The sequence below is a fragment of the Microcebus murinus genome, chromosome 14, assembly GCF_040939455.1.
Source record: "Microcebus murinus isolate Inina chromosome 14, M.murinus_Inina_mat1.0, whole genome shotgun sequence".
In the NCBI taxonomy this organism is placed as follows: Eukaryota; Metazoa; Chordata; class Mammalia; order Primates; family Cheirogaleidae; genus Microcebus; species Microcebus murinus.
Window position 1 is genome coordinate 61,867,947 of NC_134117.1, and position 19,859 is coordinate 61,887,805.

The 19,859-nt window shown below is 40.6% G+C and overlaps 1 protein-coding gene across 1 annotated transcript; it reads right to left on the reverse strand.

The window, feature by feature from the left end:
• Positions 1-2,503: 2,503 nt before the first annotated feature.
• LOC142875563 (annexin A7-like) lies at positions 2,504-18,615 on the reverse strand. The gene is given in 15 exon segments (XM_076010172.1): positions 2,504-2,932; positions 4,438-4,550; positions 6,260-6,335; positions 6,413-6,583; positions 9,011-9,181; positions 9,406-9,519; positions 10,438-10,532; positions 11,712-11,814; positions 12,707-12,772; positions 13,863-13,915; positions 14,795-14,821; positions 14,824-14,851; positions 14,853-14,908; positions 15,901-16,105; positions 18,561-18,615. Coding segments are annotated over 15 exon segments (1,455 nt in total). The 5' UTR covers position 18,615; the 3' UTR covers positions 2,504-2,809.
• Between the last annotated feature and the right edge of the window lie 1,244 nt (positions 18,616-19,859).

The following is a 19,859-nucleotide window of genomic DNA, read 5'->3' on the forward strand; positions in this document are numbered from 1 at the left end:
TGTTAGAGAACATTGTGCTAAGTGAAAGAAGCCAGACACAAAGAATTACTGCATATTGCTTGTATATGCAACCTAAAATAGTCAAACCTGGACAGAGTGGTAGTTGTAAGAGGTGGTGTGTGGAAAATGAGGAGATGCTGGTCAAAGGGTAGAAACTTTCAGTTATTAGTAAAAGAAATTACATAGAGAAAAAAAAGAAACCTTTCATTTATCATATGTAGTTAAGTTCTAGAGCTCTAATGGAAAGAATAGTAACTTTAAATAATAATAAGGTATTGTAACACAATTTTCTAATGTAGATTTTAAGTGTTTTCACCACAAGGTGAAAAATGACGTCAGGTGACAGATAAATAGCTTGAGCTTAATTGTATGAATCATTCCACACGCAATACTTATATCAAAATACCATCTTGTATCCCTTTAATATATTCAAAATTTATCAATCATACTTCAATTAAGAAAACAACTGGAAAAAAGTAGTCTGTATTTTAAGCATATAAACATTTGACCCTTTTTTAAAAAGTGCTATAGGTAATACTAATCTATTCTCTACATGCAATGTGTTTACGAATATAGAATACCAATTTACTCAAAATAAGATGCAAATTACTCCTCTAGGTCGAAAGAGATGAACTTTTAAAAAAAGGAATACAGTTTTGACATACTACCAACTCTAACTAGCCAATAGACCTGGTAAGATTTTGGAAGGCAGAATTCTCAGCAACTTTGTAAAAAATTATACACGACGGCACCGCCCAGCGTCAAAGTCTCAAAACGGCGCCTTGACCTGTGGCCCGAAGGGGTGGGGCCTCACCTCAGCCGGCAGCATGGTGAGACACTACGGAAAGTGCTGTCTTCTCACATCTCGGGCTCAACAGCAGCCCCCAGCACGGCGGTGGGGACCCTCTCAGGGGCGCGTGGCAGTGTCGGGCTTCTCCATCCCTCCTCGGGGCTGCGCGCAGGCTTGCCGGGCCGCCTGGCGTTTGGCTCTCAGAATATGGCGCCTGGCTCAAGCTGCTCCAGGCTTGGACGCCTGTGGGGTCTGCGTGGGTTCCCTTTCTGGAACAACGTCTCTGAAACTCTCCAAGTAGCTCCCTATGTGAGGCTGCAACTTGCGTGGGTCGGGAGGTTCTCTTGTAACCAAGATCCTGAAAGCTCCTCTTGGAGACTGGACGAGCTTGGAGATCCCCTGGGGGCGTCTTCTGACTCTTTGTTTCCAGCAGCTTCTCCCAGCTGTGAGCCCCTGACCGGGCAAGATGCCCTGAACCCTATCCTTACCCGCTTTTGGTGCTTCCTGTCACTTGTCGGGTGAAACCTGGTGGTCTCTCCTAGATGACCTGTCTGAAATGGGAGAATCTGATTACTATTCTGGTTCTTTTCCAGGGTGGAGGCACATGCTACCTGTGCCTAGTGGACCATCATGATCCAACTTCTCTGTTTCTTGTCCAGTCTTAGTAATAATCCTTAGTATAGGTGACCACAGGAGTTAAGTGCAATGTGCACCGCAGTAAGCACTTGCTAAGTGGCAGCTGTTGTTATCTGTGATTTTAAAAATGCATTAAATGTGAGCAGTAATGACAGTGTATGCTGATCTAGAAGCTCATAGTATAGAGTTGACGAGTACTCTCACTTTTCCTATGAAGGAACCCAGAGCATATTAAGGTAAACTGGGTCTGGATGCTGCATGATGGTGACGCTAATGGCTTTCTCTGTTTCTGTGCAGAATGTCCACTCAGACCTCTCCATCTGCACCTTCATGCTGGAACAGTCCCTCTCTGTCTGGGCCCTGCAGGAGATGATGGAGAAATCAGAAGGGGCAAGTATCCAATTTATGTAGACTTGCAGTGTTTTAATGAACTCAACTACTATATGAACAATTTCTTTCACAGGTATTGGAGATTTTCTTTTTGCTAAAATAAAGTGAATGCCTTTTGCTTGTGATTTCCTTAGGTTTGACTTCCTGCTTTATCCAGCAGATCTGTGATGTCTTAAAAACTTTTAAAAAACCATCCAAACTGGATATGATCTGCGGCACTAAGCCTCATGCTTATGTCTTCGGTTTAAAGCAGACTTTTCTTTGAGCAGCAATCGTGTGTCTCCTTACATTTTCAGATCTGTTACTATTTTAACTAATTGCTTTATGCATGGCTATTTGTCATTGACCTTTATTTCATTTTCAAATGCCTCTAACCATGTGACTATGTCCTAAGCTTCTTTATGGCAAGTAAAATTTCATGGCACTGGTACATATTTTAAGTCCTAAAATTATGGTGATATGGATTTAGTCAATTGTAACTTTGCAAACAGCTAATCATTTTCTTCTGAAAAGTGAAATTCTTATGCTGTCTCATACTGCAGATATTTTCCTTTGACAGCCTATTTGGTTATTTTAATTATTTTCCCTGAGACTTGCTAGGAATGATTTCTGGGCTGTTACCTATTCTTAACCATTAAACTTTAGAATTTAAACTTTAGAAAAAAATATATACATTATTACACAGAATTATAGATTGTTTTAAGTTTTTATTCGATTTGTCATCCTGATTAGAATAAGATTAGTGAGAATGAAGCTTAACAAACATTGTGATATTACTACATCATAGTGATATGGCTTCACATTGATTGTATATCAAGAAAAAATTAGAATTAAGGCAATAACATGTGCTGACCAAGCACATTACCCTGACACAGTCCTTAGTAAAAACCTCTTTTGGTTAGGTGATGGTTGATATTGCTGCATGCAGGTCAGTCACTGCTTTGAAGGATAAACTATGAATAGCTTCATTCATGTACAAAAAGAAAATCCTTCCTAGTGGCCCACAATGGCCAGAAGCAGCCTTCGATAATCTCCACTCGTGTCACTTGCAATCATTGTGCCCAGGGTCTTCTGATACATCTGAGTAAACATCTGTTTTTTCTGCACAAGATCAATCTGCATAAGAAATGATATTTCTGATGTTAGAAAAAAATCTGTCAAAAGAAAACTGGTATTTAAATAATGACAAGATCTTAATAATGATGAAAGCTGAGGGGGGAAATATCAACAGGTGACTGATATTTTATAGCTTACACTCATACCCAATAAAGGTCTGATTCACTGCTCTATAAAATATTGGATAAGGGTGGTACTAGTTTCATCTATTAATCCCAAAATTAGTCATTTCACAAACATGTGGTAGGATGGCTATTATCAAAATAGAGAATATTAAGTGTTGGTGAGGATGTCAAGAAATGGGAACACTTGTGCGTGGTGGAAAAGCGTGCAGCTGCTGTGGAAAATGGTATGGTGGTTCCTAAAAATAAACAAACTGAAAAACAAAAAAGCCCCATAGAATTACAATATGATCCAGCAATTTCACTTCTGGGTATGCCCAAAAGAAGTGAAAGCAGGGATTGGAACAGGTATTTGTACACCCATACTCGTTGCGGTATTCGCAACAGCCAAAAAGTGGAAGCAACCCAAGTGTGTCTAGGCACATGAATGAATAAACAAAAGGCAGTATATACATAAGGACTATCATTCAGCCTTAAAAAGGAAGGAAATTTGGACACATGCTACCACAGGGATAAACCTTAAGGACATTAGTCTAAGTTAAAGATGCCAGTCACAAAAGGACAAATACTGAATGACTCCACTCATATGAGGGACCTAGAGAAGTCAAACATAGGGAAGGAAGTTATTATTTAATGGGTAGAGTCTGTTTTACAAGAGGAAGAGTTCTGGAGATGGATGATGGCAACAGTTGCACAACAATACGAATGTACTAAATGCAACTTAAAAATGGTTAAAACAGTAAATTTTATGTTACGCATATTATATCACAACTTAAAAAAAGATCCTACTTAAAAAATTTAAGCCTAAGAAAAATAAAAGTTTTTCAAAACATATGTTGATTTTCTTAAAAAAATGATCTACCTTCTTTAGTAAAATCTAATAGTCTATGTTCTTTAAATTTAAAAAAGTCCGATAAATATATAAATTTAAGGTAAAAAAATCTAAGGCTATATTTAGGTAAAGATAATAAATTTTTTAAAAATCGTTTTACTATTAATAAGGGATGCTAAATTTTGAGAACTTTGATATCCAATAGGATTAATTTACATAGCTCTTTCATGTAATTTTTTACATACACAAAGTAAAAATCGAAAGATAAGTGTCTTCCAACTTCCCATAAACTAGCGATCTCCACAGACCTTCTCAAGTAGGAAAACCTCTTGGTTTTTATCTTCATCAAGGCACATCGGCTTGTTTCACTAATACAAGCCTCTCCCACAGCCAAACAAAGTGATACTGTACTTCATATTAGTATCAACCGCTCTCACCAGTGACAAAGAGCTCTTAACATCATTCCTGAGGAACTAACAACCAATTGAGAAACTTTTAAGAAATCAGCATTCAACATCAAGAGAGACCCAACAGAAAAAGCCCTGACTCACCTCACTTCGAGATACCGCAGTCCTGACCAGGGTGGAGTCATCTGTGCCAGCACCTTTCATAGAACAGTAGAGCCTCTCAGCAAAGAAGGCAGGGCGGTTCAGGGCACACTGCACTGCAAGGTAGAGATGCTTCAGAAATGGAATCATGACCTGACAAGCAGCTCTATCCCTCCAACTTCATTTACCACTTCCAGCCTGCCTGTGAATCTTTCTTTTCTTTTGTTTTTTTTTTCTTTGAGATAGAGTCTCACTCTGTTGCCCTGGCTAGGGTGCCTTCGCCTCAGCCTAGCTCACAGCAACCTCAAACTCCTGGGCTCAAGCGATCCTCCTGCCTCAACCTCCCGAGTAGCTGGGACTACAGGCATGTGCCACCATGCCCAGCTAATTTTTTATATATCTATATTTTTAGTTGTCCAGCTAATTTCTATTTTTTTGAGTAGAGACGGGTCTCCCTGTGGCTCAGGCTGCTCTCAACTCCTGAGCTCAAACAATCCTCCCGCCTCCCCTCAGCCTCCCAGAGTGCTAGGATTACAGGCCTGAGCTACCATGCCAGGCCTGTTTTTTTGTTTGTTTGTTTGTTTTTTGTTTTTATATTAAAGAGACAGAATCTCACTGTGTCAGGCTGGAGTGCAGTTATGCTATCATAGCTCACTCCAACCTCGTACTGCTAGGCTCAGACCTCCTGCCTCAGCCTCAGCCTCCTGAGTAGCTGGGACTATAGACACACACCACCTTGTCCAGCTAATTTTTAAAATATTTTGTAAGGATGAGGTCTCGCTATGTTGCGCAGGCTGGTGCCGAACTGCTAGCCTCAAGGGATTCTTCTGCCTTGGCCTCCCAAATTCCTGGGGTTACAGGCAAGAGCCACTGTGTCCAGGCTACCACCATTAATTATTAGCTATGCAATTATCTTAAAACTTGAGGCGAGTTGGGGATGGTCTCCCCCCCTTGATTTTTCTCAGCATCCAACTTCCTAACTGCATCCGACAGATTGCCTTCAATTCTAGAAGATCCCCTTTGGCCAATAAATCCTATTTTCTCTCCATGGTTGCAGGGACTTAGATTCTGTACATGTTTTCCCTTTACAGTATGAAAATCTGTAGCATCTATACCCTAGTAATACCTCAAACCAAAAGGAATAATGACAAAAATCTGAATTCTAAAAGATAAGACTACCATCTGGCTCAGAGAAGGATATCAGATACAACCAATTTAAAAGAGACAACACAGATTTGAGCAAAGACTTCAGAGCGATGCTCAGAAATCTGACAGGTTTCTCTTTGGAAAATTCGCTTAGCAGGCTCCCCCTGCAGATGACAGAGATGTAATAACTGTATGTTTTTACTTTCACTACAGTTACTGTAGTAACATTTATAAGACATTCCATTGCTAATACCAATGTATTACTAATATTCTCTTTAGTCCTATATTATCAATGGGAATGAAATTTCCGTTTTGTTAGACATCTAGTGTTAGACTACCAGAAATCGTTTAATTTCAAAAGGAAAAAGCGTCTCATAGGGCTGAGTACTTAAAAGATATGTTTTGGGGGCTCAAAATGTTTTCTGTGGCACTAGTGCTACAGTCTATGAGATACTGTCGAATAGTTCCCAAGAAAATCCTATAAAGACCAAATAATCCCCAAAAAACCTTATGTGATCACACCAACCATTCATAGGAAATTGCATTAAAAAATACAGGATTAGCCCAGCTACTACTGCCTAAGCAGATTCCAGGAGGCTGTATTAATTATCATCACTTAACGGGAACGGACTATTCAAAGCTCTCATTCATTTAAAAACAAAGCACAAAAGCATCTTACAGATGGTCTTCAAACCACTTTCAACATATCCGGAAAACTCACGGCCCACACTGCTTAACAAATCTCGATTAGCCATCTGCAAAGAAAAATTACAGGGTTAAATATTTTCACATCTTAGAATAGAAGCCAAATCCTCCAAAGAAAAGCTCCTACCCTAGAGTAAGCCTCCATGGTAGCTTTCAGCTGAGGAAAGCTTCTCGTGGCAAGGATCCTGTTAAAGCAAGATTCGTCTGTCCCGAGTCTTCCCTCACCAGCTTGATAGAGACGCTGAGCATCTTCCTGAGCCATTTGGTGGTTTACACTCTGGTTCTCATCACGATTTCCCTGCAAAGGATGAAGGCAGGAATTCGTAGAAGGAAATCAAAGTTCTATTAAATTTTTGTTCCAACCTAGTCACTTCAGGATTTAAAGGGACGATTTAAATAAATGATCATGGTTTAATGATGTTATGTTAACATGACAGCTTTCAGAGATTTGAGGGCTAAATGAAACCAGAAAACGTTTAAACAAAAATATTTCCACTAGGAGATATACACTACCACTGAAATGGAGAAAGTATAACTCTCCTTAGCTTGGATTTAAAATCAACATGCATTGTACTGAGTTCTACTTTGGATTCGTTCATACAACTGAAAGGTATTGAGCACTTTCTTTGTGTCAGGCACTATGTTAGGTGGCAGGGACACAAGACAGACAAGGTCCCTGCCCTGTAGGAGTGTAAGTCTAGGGAGGAAGGATATAATATGGAGGCTTCATAAACTTCCTTTCCTTCATGTAAGTGTAACCTTAATAAGTATATATTACAACTACATATATAAAAATGACACATGAGCTTTTTAGAAGCTATAAATAACTCAAGTTCTGCAAGACTATGCCAGGTTGTATACCAAATTCTTCTCCTGGGATAGGAGGCAAGGTGGAAGGGAAGAGGCAATTGGTTTCTCTCAAAAATAGAAAGCCAGGGCCGGGTGCGGTGGCTCACACCTGTAATCTTAGCACTCTGGGAGGCTGAGGCAGTAGGATCGCTGGAGGTGAGGAGTTCGAAACCAGCCTGAGCAAGAGTGAGACCCTGTCTCTACTATAAATACAAAGAAATTAATTGGCCAACTAATATATATAGAAAAAATTAGCCGGGCATGGTGGCGCATGCCTGTAATCCCAGCTACTCAGGAGGCTGAGGCAGAAGGATTGCTTGAGCCCAGGAGTTTGAGGTTACTGTCAGCTAGACTGACACCAGGCACTAACTCTAGCCAGGGCAACAAAGTAAGACTCTGTCTCAAAAAAAAAAAACAGAAACCCAAACCAAGGAAAGGCTGCCCTCTAGAGTCTCAGTGACCATTCAATGAGCAAAACAGAAAGATTGAAAAGATGCTCCTTGAAGGTGGAGAACTGTCTTCTGAAAAGCACCTGGCACAAGGAATATGTACAGGCATATTCTAAATGGGCAACTGAATACAGCACAGGTAAAGTTGCTCAGGAAGACTCCCTCAATTTGTGTCTTTCGATTTATACATACTATGTATAATCTCATTTTCCTAGATACTCTTCTGCTCATACCCTCAAAAAGGTATGACCTTGAACCTTGCATAAAGAAAAACTATGCACCTCATATAAAGTCTTAATAATCATTCTTTAGCATTAAATGTCTGTTCCTGTTTTTTCTTCTTGTGCCTTTGACATCCTAACCTGCTTCCCTGCTCTGTTACTGTGATGTAGGTAAATTCAGTTTCCTTCAGCCCATTTGCTTTATTTTCATTTCTACATCCACTCACTTTTGTACTCTACCCAAGCTGCAACTACTTCCCCTGGATCTTAGGAGCCCCTCCTCTGCTTTTAGATCTCTCAAGATAGTCCAACCTTGTGCACTAGCAGGATAGCCAATAACTTCTGATATGGAATAGTCTTTTGCATCATCTCATTCCAAGTGTGTTCCTAATACTATTCCAAATATCCTAAATTAGAGTATTTTCTGTCAATTCTCTAGCACATCTGCGGAATTAGAATAAGGAAGGTGCTAATCACAGTATTACTGTGAACACTGAAACATTTTTCTGCATTTCTGGTTCTTCTCACACAGTCCTCATCTCCTCTAGCACTTCCATAGCAGTCCTGCATGTCTTCAGTTAATGGCCAGTGTAATAGGCAGGACAGTGCTAAGCTTGTATGTACACTTTCAGGCCAGGTGCAATGGCTCACGCCTGTAATCCCAGAACTTTGGGAGGTCGGGGTGGGAAGACTGCTTGTGGCCAGGAGTTCAAGACCAACCTAGGCAACATAGCAAGACCTCCTCTCCACAAAAAATAAAAACAAATTAGGGTGGCGTAGTGGTGCATGCCTGTAGAGCTAGCTACTGTGGAGGCTGAGGTGGAAAGATCACTTGAGCCCAGAAGTTCAAGGCTGCAGTGAACCATGGCCATGCCACTGCACTCTAGCCTGGCTGACAGAGTGAGACTATGAGCCAAAGTAAATGAATGAATGAATGAATGAACAGTTTCATTCTAGCCACAGAGCCTCAAGCTGGTTTCTGATTCCATACAACCTTAAAAATGTTAATTTCTGATTCCTTACAAAAGCCAGATTTGCAGAAATAAATCCTAGTAGTAACTACAAAGACATCTCTACACTGGATTCAGTGTTGCCCCTCTTAAAAATGGCAATATTTCAAGATTGCTAAATATCAAAAGGAATAAAGAATGCTCACTGGCAATAAAGTGCCCTTCACCAACACACACACATTCATGCTACACTCACCTGGCACATGGATACAAGTAGACGTTCAAAATGCCCTGATGTATCTGACCTAATGTCCTTTTCAAGGTCTCGTCCAAATTCTGATTGATAACACCTGACGATTTCTCGGATGTCCTGATTTGTTCTTGTGCACAAAATCTCAATCAATACACATTCCTGAGTTCCTGCTCCCTATGTGAAAAGAAGGGAGAATTATACAAAAGATAATCAAAATTTCTAGAAGTAATTAAATCTTACTGTTTCACCAGTACTTCTTTGTTCTCTAGAATCGAAAAACTATATATTCGGATGATGTGAAATAATGTATTGCTTTATCACTGTAAATTCAGAACTGTGATCATTTGTGGGGTTTTACATACAAAATAGAGTAAAATACAATAAATGACATGTAGTACCTGCATTGCGTTCCGTAAACTCCAGGCATCATAATATGGAGAAGGCATGAACAGGGCAAGGATTAGTTCTTCCATATTTCCACTTAACTCTGATTTGAGATCTTTGATTAAATCCTATTTAATTACAAACACAAGCTTAGTACATGTGCTCTCCAAAATTTGTAACTGACATCTTTTTCTAGAAATATGGGGCTGGGTACAATGGCTCATGCCTGTAATCACAGCACTTTGGGAGGCCCAGGCAGTAGGATCGCTTGAGTTCAGGAAATCAAGGTTACAGTGAGCTGTGATCACACCAGTGCACTCCACCCTCGGCAACAGAGAAAAGACAATGTCTTTAAAAAAAAATATGGAAAACTGAAATAGAATTGCTTTACAAAACCATGAATTTCAAATCTGATTATGTAAGAAATATATATGTTTAAAGTTTGTTACACTCAAGCAGATGACTTTTATTCATTCTATCAATAAACAATAATAATTATTTTCTCGTTTTTGAGATGAGGTCTTACTATGTTGCGCAGGCTGGTATGGAACTCCTGGGTGCAAGCGATCCTTCCCCCTTAGCCTCCCAAATAGCTGGGAGTATAGGCACATGCCACCACGCCTGACTAATAACAAATCCTTCCTGCAGTTCTACCACTGTAACAGATACAAAGACAAGAGATACATGAAACAAAGAATAATTCAAGCCTCCCAAGTAGCTGGGACTACAGGCACGCACCACCACACCTGGCTAATTTTTTCTCTTTTTAGTAGACATGGGGTCTTGCTCTTGCTCAGGCTGGTCTCAAACTCCTGACCTCAAGTGATCCTCCAGCCTTGGCCTCCCAGAGTGCTAGGATTACAGACATGAGCCACCACGCCCGGCCAAAAAACGCTTTTGAGAGAAGCGAATATACCACTTCTGAGGTCTCTAAAGACTAGTTATCTCTCTATATCACAGGTACTAATAAAAAGATAGCATTCCAATCTGACATGAATGCAGAGTTCACGGGCCACTATTGATGTGCACTCAACAAAAAAACATACCTTGCCATACATGGTCTTAAAAGCTGCTTTAATTTTTTGCCTCTGATCATTGGAACGGTTGGCCACAACATCCTCAATTGCTTGCTCGTCTGTCCCTGGAAGAACCATACATGGTTTGTTTTTTGTTTGTTTGTTTTTTTGAGACAGAGTCCTGCTCTAGTACCCTGACTAGCATGCAGTGATGTGATCACGGCTCACTGCAACCTCCAACTCCTGGGCTGAAGCGATTCTCCTGCCTCAGCCTCCTGAGTAGCTGGGACTACAGGAATGTGCCACCACACCCAGCTAATTTTTTCTGTTTTTAGTACAGACAGAGTCTCACTTTTGCTTAGGCTGGTCTCACACTCCTGAGCTCAAGTGATCCTGCCACTTCGACTTCCCAGAGTGCTAGGATTACAGGCATGGGCCTTCACAGCCAGCTCCAGACAGGTTTAAGAAGTGACAAAATCTGTGCTGGTTGCTCCTTGAGGGTATCTCTTAGAAGGCTTACAAGGTGCTAGGCCCTAGATTAAATTGAGGTGTGTGCACCAAGCCTGACACATAAACTTGGTTTATGATATAAGGTTTTATAACCAGCTCCATAAACAAGAAAACATTTTGTTTAGTTTTTTTGTAGTTTTTAGGCTTCAAGTTCCCAGACCAGTAAGATTTGCTGATCAGGACTTTGTAACTTTCTGCTGCACTGATGAATTCCCTTTTGTGTTTCTTTCCCGGCCTTGTCAAGCCCTACACCACTTGTTTGTCCGGAGAAGACAAGCTAAGCGATGCCACCACAGACTGTATACTAAGACCCCCTGAGAAGCCTATTCCCTGCATCCTGCCTACACATCAGGCTGAAAGAATGACCAATATTAACACCCAGCTCATTATACTACTAAAATCCCCACCCTGGGAGGGACTTATCCACCATTTTTGGATCATGGGATCTATGTAGTAGTATGATTTATCACTGTACTTGGGTGCCCTCCACTCCGCCCCAAACATGTAATGATGCTCACTCCCCTCATGCATTATTCATTTTACCTCCAGAAAACCCTGACCATGTTGACTGGGAACACAGATTTGAGACAGTTCATACCTCCCCCTCCCAGTGGACACGTCCACTGTAATAAATCCTTTCTTCCTCGACAATCCTTGTTGTCTCAGTAACTGGCTCTCTGTGAGCAAGCAACAGAGAAGCCCCCCTTGTATGTTTGTTAACAGTTCATTTTTACTTTAGAATTAATCACTTAAAGTTATTATTAATATAGAAGACAAAAATCTGCTTTCCTTACCAAAACCCTTCATTGCTTTACGGAGAATTTCTGCATCTCGCATAGCATCGACATTGGCAGCTGCTCTGATTGTTCCTTGAGTGCCCTGACTCATCGCAGCAGGCTGAGAACAAAAGGCATAAAATCCAAGTCAGGACTTCCAATAAGTTTCTAATAAAGAAACTTAAAGACTTCCCCAGACATTGCTCTTAGGAAAGAAGGCCAGTGTTTGGGTTTTAGGGCAAGGATATAAGCATTGTATTGCCAGGGCTCATTCTAGAACAAATAGGAAAGACCTATACTCCTTCAGACAGATTTTTCTCCTGCTAACAGATAGCCAGACACCAAACTTGTAGGAGAAAAGATGGTGAAACCTTTGAAATTAAAGTTACAAATCTTGTCTTTCAGTAGCTATGTAGTCCTAGACAAGTTTCTTAATCTCTCTAAAGCTCAAATTCCTCAAAAATCAGGAAAGTGAGCAAAAACAAACAAACAAAAATCACTAAGGTGTTTCTCTTCCAATACTGTAATCCTTCTCCTACCCCAGGCTAAAACAAGCTTGAAAATGCTAGATCTTTATAAATATACAGTATGGAAGTCAGTAAGAAAATCAAGACAAATGTAACCATAGAGCTATACTGCTTATGTTCCTAGTAACTTGAATTCCTATTCAAGTTTTAAAGATTTAAAACTTTCAAGATTTAAAATTTTCAAGATTTAAAAAGTTAACAAGGCAATTTAAGAATAAAACAGTATTAAGTTAAGGAGCTATACAGAGATAGGGTAAAGATTTGATATATGAAATCAGAAATGTTTCCCAGTAGGGCTACTAAGAAATCAAGACCTACTGGTTACCATGTTTAAAGACCTACCAATTACTACAGGGACATAAAGATAAAACAGATACATCGGAGTCCTAAAGGAATAGTGAGAGATAAATATATGAGAAATGAGAAACAACTGAAAGCACATATAGGGTACTTAGTGATTAGTGAACATTAGAAAACCTTACTCACTTCACTGCTATAATCCAAAGAAACAGGAGAGAAAACAGGATAGGAAGGAAAGGACTCTGTATTGATCTGAAAGAAGAGTGGAAAGTATCAAGGTAAAAGTGGAAAACAAAAACCACCCTTCATAAACCACTGCCAGAAATCCAATCAACAAATTGCCCAAGTTCATAGTTATAACTGCTAGTAAGGGCAAGGAAGAGCTAATACAATCAAAACCAATGCCAAGAGCCAATGTGAATCTCTAGGATAAACTATGAGCATCATCACCTGTGAGAAGGACCTATGCTTGTCTTATCAAAATCATCAGGACCGTATTTAACCACTTTGGTACGAGCGTCGACTGTAGTCAACAGCCACAGATGAACGCGCACAGCGACTTTAGCCGACAGCCGTGAGATGACTTTTCTAATTTTTCATTTATCAAAATAAAATTGTGAACATCTAAAAATAATGTAATGAAAGCATATGTTTATGTTACCGATTCTGATTTATATTACAAGTAAAGCTGCCTGTGAAGTAAAACAAGCTTTCCGTGCTTTAAAGCTTTCCTCATCACACAAGAGGAAAACAGATTCGCCGTGAATGCACAGCACCAACTACCGTGCGGACTATGAGTGCCAGCTGTGGGCAAGGTTTCGCGGCGGTGAGCGCCGTACCCAAGTGGTTAAAGCAGAGAGACTAAAGGGGGCACAAGTTCTATCAGAAGCAAAGATTAAAGTGTTATGTTATTGTCACAGACTGTTTCCTCTGCTTCATGGAAACCTCTCATGTCAGCAAAGGAGTGGTGCCCTTCTTGGGCATTATCCATTTACATAGACTGAACTGAAATGGCAGGATTATGCCAAGCATGGTGGTTCATGCCTGTAATCCCAAAACTTTGGGATGCTGAGGCAGGAGGATTGCTGGAGGTCAGGAGTTAGGGATCAGCCTGGGCAACATAAAGAGACCCCCTGTCTACAAATAAATTTAAAAATTAGCCAGGCGTGATAGCATGTGCCTGTACTGCTACTGGGAAGGCTTAGGTAAGAGATCACTTCAGCTCAGGAGTTCAAGCTCACAGTGAATTGTGATTGCACCTCTGTATTCCAGCCTGGGTGACAGAGTGAAACCCTATCTCAAAAACAAAAACAAAAAACAAAAAAAGTAGGAGTGAACATACCTGACCAGGGAAAGGAGCTTGTCCTCCAGGATACTGTCCTCCAGGAAAGCCACCTATGTGTTTAAAAAAAAATGTATAACAAATAGGCATTACATAATTGAATTTTTGAAAACAGCATTATAAATATGGAAACATAAGAACATTCACACTGTATATTAAGTAGGATCAGTTTTTAAATATTATAATTTACTGACTCTAAAACAAGCTTTGGTCCTAAGAACTCTTTTTTTTTTTTTTAGACAAGGTCTCACAGTCACCAGGTTGGAGTGCAGTGGCATCATCATAGCTCACTGCAACCTCCCACTCTCGGGCTCAAGTGATCCTCCTGCCTCAGCCTCCTGAGTAGCTGGGCCTACAGGAGCATACCACCACACCCAGCTAATTTTTCCATTTTTTGTAGAGACAGGGTCTCGATATTGCTCAGGCTGGTCTTGAACTCTTGACCTAAAACAATCCTCTCGCCTCGGCTTCCCACAGTGCAAGGATTATAGGCATGAACCATCACACCCGGCCAAGAACAGTTTTAATATTCCATGTTCTACGTAAGATCCTAACAAACAATACTTATTCCCCCCACACGCACACTTGAACCAGATTAAATTCTGATTCCATCTGGAATGGTTATCAGGATATAATTCTGGCGGTCATTTCATCTGTGGTACAGGATTCAGCAGAGAAGTGAAAGTTCCTGAAGGTTTTTCTTTTTGGCCTTGGGACAGATTTTTTAATAGTAAAAGGGGTCCTTACTTCATTTTCCTGATTAAGCTTTTCCATCAAATTAATATATTTCATGAAAACATATATTTAAAATTACTTGTAGAAATACATACACATTTACTGAAGACCATCCCAAACATAAACTAAGTTCTCTCGATGGCAACTGAAAACTCAAAATAGCATGATGTCGTTTTTTGTGATCAGCTGGTACCTACCAGGTAGCGAGACCTGTGCTGGCCCACGCCGTGAGACTGCGAAGGTGGCTGTGGGTAGGTAGCCAGAAAAGCCTGCTCCCCCTGATGGGACTCCAAATCCTTGGCCGGGAGGAACTAGAGAAAAGAACAGTTTGATCAACTACAGTGACAGTTCCATGATTAAAGAGATAACTTTAGAAAAATTTCTACTGTTAACAATGGAAAAAATATGCGATTAAAGCTGTACCAGCAGTCCCTTTTTGTGTAAACTGAGAACTTCAACTTCTCACCATTCCCTTCCCCAGTAAAAGAAAAAAAATTGTAAATTTTACTTTATTCATCTTCCTATTAATTTACAATACAAAAGCATGAAGTCTGTTTTTTTAACCTTTGGATAAAGCTGTCCTAAAGGCCAGAGTCATGTTAATTCGAGTGTCTTAATCAGGTCTTAAGATTACAAATAACCATATGAAGCAACCACTTCTCCATTTAAAAAACAAACAAATAGGCCAGGGGCGGTGGCTCAAGCCTGTAATCCTAGCTCTCTGAGAGGCCGAGGCAGGCTGATTGCTCAAGGTCAGGAGTTCAAAACCAGCCTGAGCAAGAGCCAGACCCCGTCTCTACTATAAATAGAAAGAAATTAATTGGCCAACTGATATATATATATAAAATAAAATTAGCCGGGCATGGTGGCACATGCCTGTAGTCCCAGCTACTAGGGAGGCTGAGGCAGAAGGATCGCTCGAGCCCAGGAGTTTGAGGTTGCTGTGAGCTAGGCTGACGCCACGGCACTCACTCTAGCCTGAACAACAAAGCGAGACTCTGTCTAAAAAAAACAAACAAACAAACAAACAAAAAAAGGTTACAAATAACCAAAGGATTATATATTGGTCCTTTATTACCATTAAGTTTATTGCATTTCCCTTCACAACGGAATTTTGCAAACTGCTCCCAGCTTTCATGCCCCCTGAGAACTTTATCCCTCTATTGTGCCAGCTAGGTCCCTTACTGTCTAAGGGTAGTTAAGAGCGACTCTGACCTCAGACAAAACAAGCAAGAATGAACAGAACAAAAGGAAAGTGTTACAACTGTCCCAAATCATTACTAGTGCCACAGCCAGAACTCACCTCCGGGATAGGATGCAGCTCCCCCTGGCTGTGGGGCACCAGGACAGCCTCCAGGGGATGGAGAACCTCCAGGTGCAGGGAAGCCTCCAGCTCCTGGGTAGCCACTACTGGGCGCTTGTGGGTAAGCACCTCCTCCCACTGCAGGAAAGCCACTAGGATAAGGACACTGACCTGGAGGGGGACAAGATGATTCCTGACCTGCAGGCTGAAAATGAGAATAATTTTAAATGAATGTGATCATAAAGAAATATGACCCATTTACAAATAAAGAACAGAGATTACTATTAAGGAATAGCTTGTTCTTTAACTTTTTTAAAGTCCTATGAGAAATCTTGGGGTCTTATTCTGGTTCATAGGTATACTACTTTCTCAGGACACTTGTTTGCCAGAATAAGGCTAAATTTAATTCTACTTGGGTCAGGCAAAGAGGTTTTTTGTTTTTTCTTTTTTTCTCTATTTGGCAGTTGGAACCAGGTTCTTTACAAACCTCAAGGCGGCAGGAACAACTAACAAACCTCATCAGTTCCTTCATTTTCCAGGCATCTGGAAACATGAGAAAGATCCTCCTCTCTCTACCCTAAAGAGGAATTCAGCGGCCGGTGTGGTAGCTCACGCCTGCAATCCTAGCACTCTGGGAGACTGAGGCGGGAGGATTGCTTGAGGTGAGGAGTTCAAAGCCAGCTTGAGCAAGACCAAGACTCTGTCTCTACTGAAAATAGAAAAAAATTAGCCACATGTGGTGGTGTGAGCCTCTGGCCCAGCTACTCGGGAGGCTGAGGCAGAAGGATCATGTGAGCCCAGGAGTTGCTGTGAACTAGGCTGACACCACAGTATTCTAGCCCGGACAACAGAGCGAGATACTGTCTCAAAAAAAATAGGAATTCATAGCTTTCTTGCAACATACCTGGATTTGCTGCATAATGTTTAAAAAAAAAAAAATGACCTGAGTCACAAACAGAGTGTGACATTTTGGACTTCACGGTTCAGACCACAAAATGTCTAAGAGTGGCAGAGATTGTTACCTGCTCACTAAACTCTTTCTTTCCAGGCCATAAAGCTAGAGACGCTACATTTCCCTGACCCCCTAATAGTTGGGTAGGACCATGATTGAATACCACTGAATAAACATACACAGAAGTGATGTACACCACTTCCAGCCTAGCCCCTAAAAACCTCTGCCCAACCTCTATGCTCGGCCGGGTAAGGTGGCTCACTCCTGTAATCCTAGCACTCTGGAAAGCCGAGACGGGTGGACTGCTCGAGGTCAGGAGTTCAAAACCAGCCTGACCAAGAGCAAGACCCCATCTCTACTAGAAATAGAAAGAAATTAATTGGCCAACTAATATATATATATATATATATATATATATATATATATATATATAACATTAGCCAGGCATGGTGGCACATGCCTGTAGTTCCAGCTACTCAGGAGGCTGAGGCAGGAGGATCACTTTAGCCCAGGAGTTTGAGGTTCCTCTGAACTAGGCTGACTCCATGGCACTCACTCTAGCCTGGGCAACAAAGTGAGACTCTGTCTCAAAAAAAAAAATCCTCTATGCTCACTCTCTTCCTTCATCTGTCAGCTATAAGTAGAGCATGCAGTGGAAGACTCTAAGGCACCAAAGGATGGTATTATAAAAATCAAACATAGGAGGAGTCTGGGAACCTGAACTACTACATGAAACAAAGCCCCCTCCCACCCAACTCCTACCGCACCACTAACTTCTAGGAGACTAAAGTAAGCAAGAAACATGTTTTTATTGTGATGAGCCACTGAGGTTTGGGGGTTGTCTGTTTCAGCAACTACACTGACTGAAATGGTTGCTAGAGTCCAGTTTAGTACACAGGGACTTGGGAGCATATTCATAGCACTCATCTCTCCTATGATAAATTCACAACAGCTATCTATTCACTTTGCATGAGTATACACATATTATCATTAACCTGTATAGGCCTCTTTCTATTCTCCCAGCGTTAGATAACAGCACTCCATACTTAAGAGTATGAAACTGAAATGCTTAATTCTTACTATGCCTCAGCTCTCAGTTGAGTCCTCACAGTAGTACAGCTATCAACAAGGTGGAAGTCTGTAGCACATTTATAAAATGTACTCCAAATACTAAAAATCTCAGAACCACAAAATCCAGGGCCCTCTGATCCACTGTAGTTTGTTTCTAAGTCAAGCCCTTTTTAATTATTTTAATAACCTTCCAACACGAAGGCTAAAACCCAGTGATTCATGGCATGTGCTTAGCTTACATAAATGTCTTATTGGCTCATATAGCACTTAACATTTTTAAAAACTTCCACATTTTAAAAAATTTGGTGCATGAGGCTCCCGGTTCAATCCCCAGCACCTCCACCAAAAGAAAACAAAATTGGGGCAATTTCGCATAAAATCCAGGTTCCTGGCTTTACCTGAAGAATTAGAGTATCTAGCAACACTGGGATGGCCTCCCTGCACGGCCGAATCAAGCTACAGCTGGGTGTGGATGAGGCAAGTGCTTCTGAGTTCCCCCATAACCCCTGCCTTCACTCACTTATTCTACACAGTACCTCTGATCTAGCATATCTGTAAGAGCAGTAGCGGGCTACTCCTATACACCACCTGTTTCGAGGACATGAGTTATTTTAATATTATAAGCGGCAATACTTACAGGATATCCAGGGAAAGGTGGGTAGCCTGTAGGAGGATAGCCTGGGTACCACATTCTGTAGCAATAAAACATGTCCTCTGTAATTTCCTATAAGGGTTAAGGATTTTGAAGATATACAGATAGACACACAACACAAGGTTTTATGCAAAATATTCCTTCTTTCCAAAGAGTCTATCGGGTACTAAAACAGGGATACTGGTGGTAGAACCTTATAAAATACTTCTTCATTTCACCATTTGAGCTCCATTTGAGCTAATGGAGTTGGTATAGCAAAAGTTCCAAATTCCTTGTCATACCACACAATTTTTGTCATACCTCAATTTACTGGTACTATTATTTAAAATTTTGCTTAAGCGGATTAATATTTTACTTAAATTTGTTTCATACCACTTACATAAATGGAAAACTTACCATAGGGTTCTTGCCACAAATAGATGGTAATACTAAAATGAATACATAACTATTAAAATAAAAAATGCTTTCTAGGTGCCATAGAAATCCCCTTGTATGGTGAAACCATATTATGAGAAACAATGGTATAACGGTTAAAAGTTAACATTCTAGAGTCACATATACCCAGATTAAGCCCTGGCATTTTATTTAACTTTTTTTTTTTTTTTTTTTTTTTTTTTTTTTTTTTTTTGAGACAGAGTCTCACTTTGTTGCCCAGGCTAGAGTGAGTGCCGTGGCGTCAGCCTGGCTCACAGCAACCTCAATCTCCTGGGCTCAGCGATCCTACTGCCTCAGCCTCCCGAGTAGCTGGGACTACAGGCATGCGCCACCATGCCCGGCTAATTTTTTTTATATATATATTTTTAGTTGGTCAATTAATTTCTTTCTATTTTTGGTAGAGACGGGGTCTCACTCAGGCTGGTTTCGAACTCCTGACCTTGAGCAATCCGCCCGCCTCGGCCTCCCAAAGTGCTAGGATTACAGGTGTGAGCCACCGCGCCCGGCCTTTAACTTTTGATTATGGCAACTTTCAAGCTTATTCAAAAGTAAAGATAAACCCATGGATCCATCACCCAGCTGCAACAACTACCAAGTCATGGACAATCCTGTTTCTTTAATATTCTCACTCCTCACCACTCCACTGGATTATTCTGAGGCAAATCCCAGACATTATATCCTTTTAACCTATATATATACCCTAGTATGTACCTCTAGAAACAAAGACGTTGTAAAAATGATTAACAAGGCTGCTGTAAAACCATAACCATGTTTCGATGTCATGATGTACTGTACTTGAAAAATAATCTATATAGGCATGTCATTATCACCCTTCTTAGTAACTTTTTT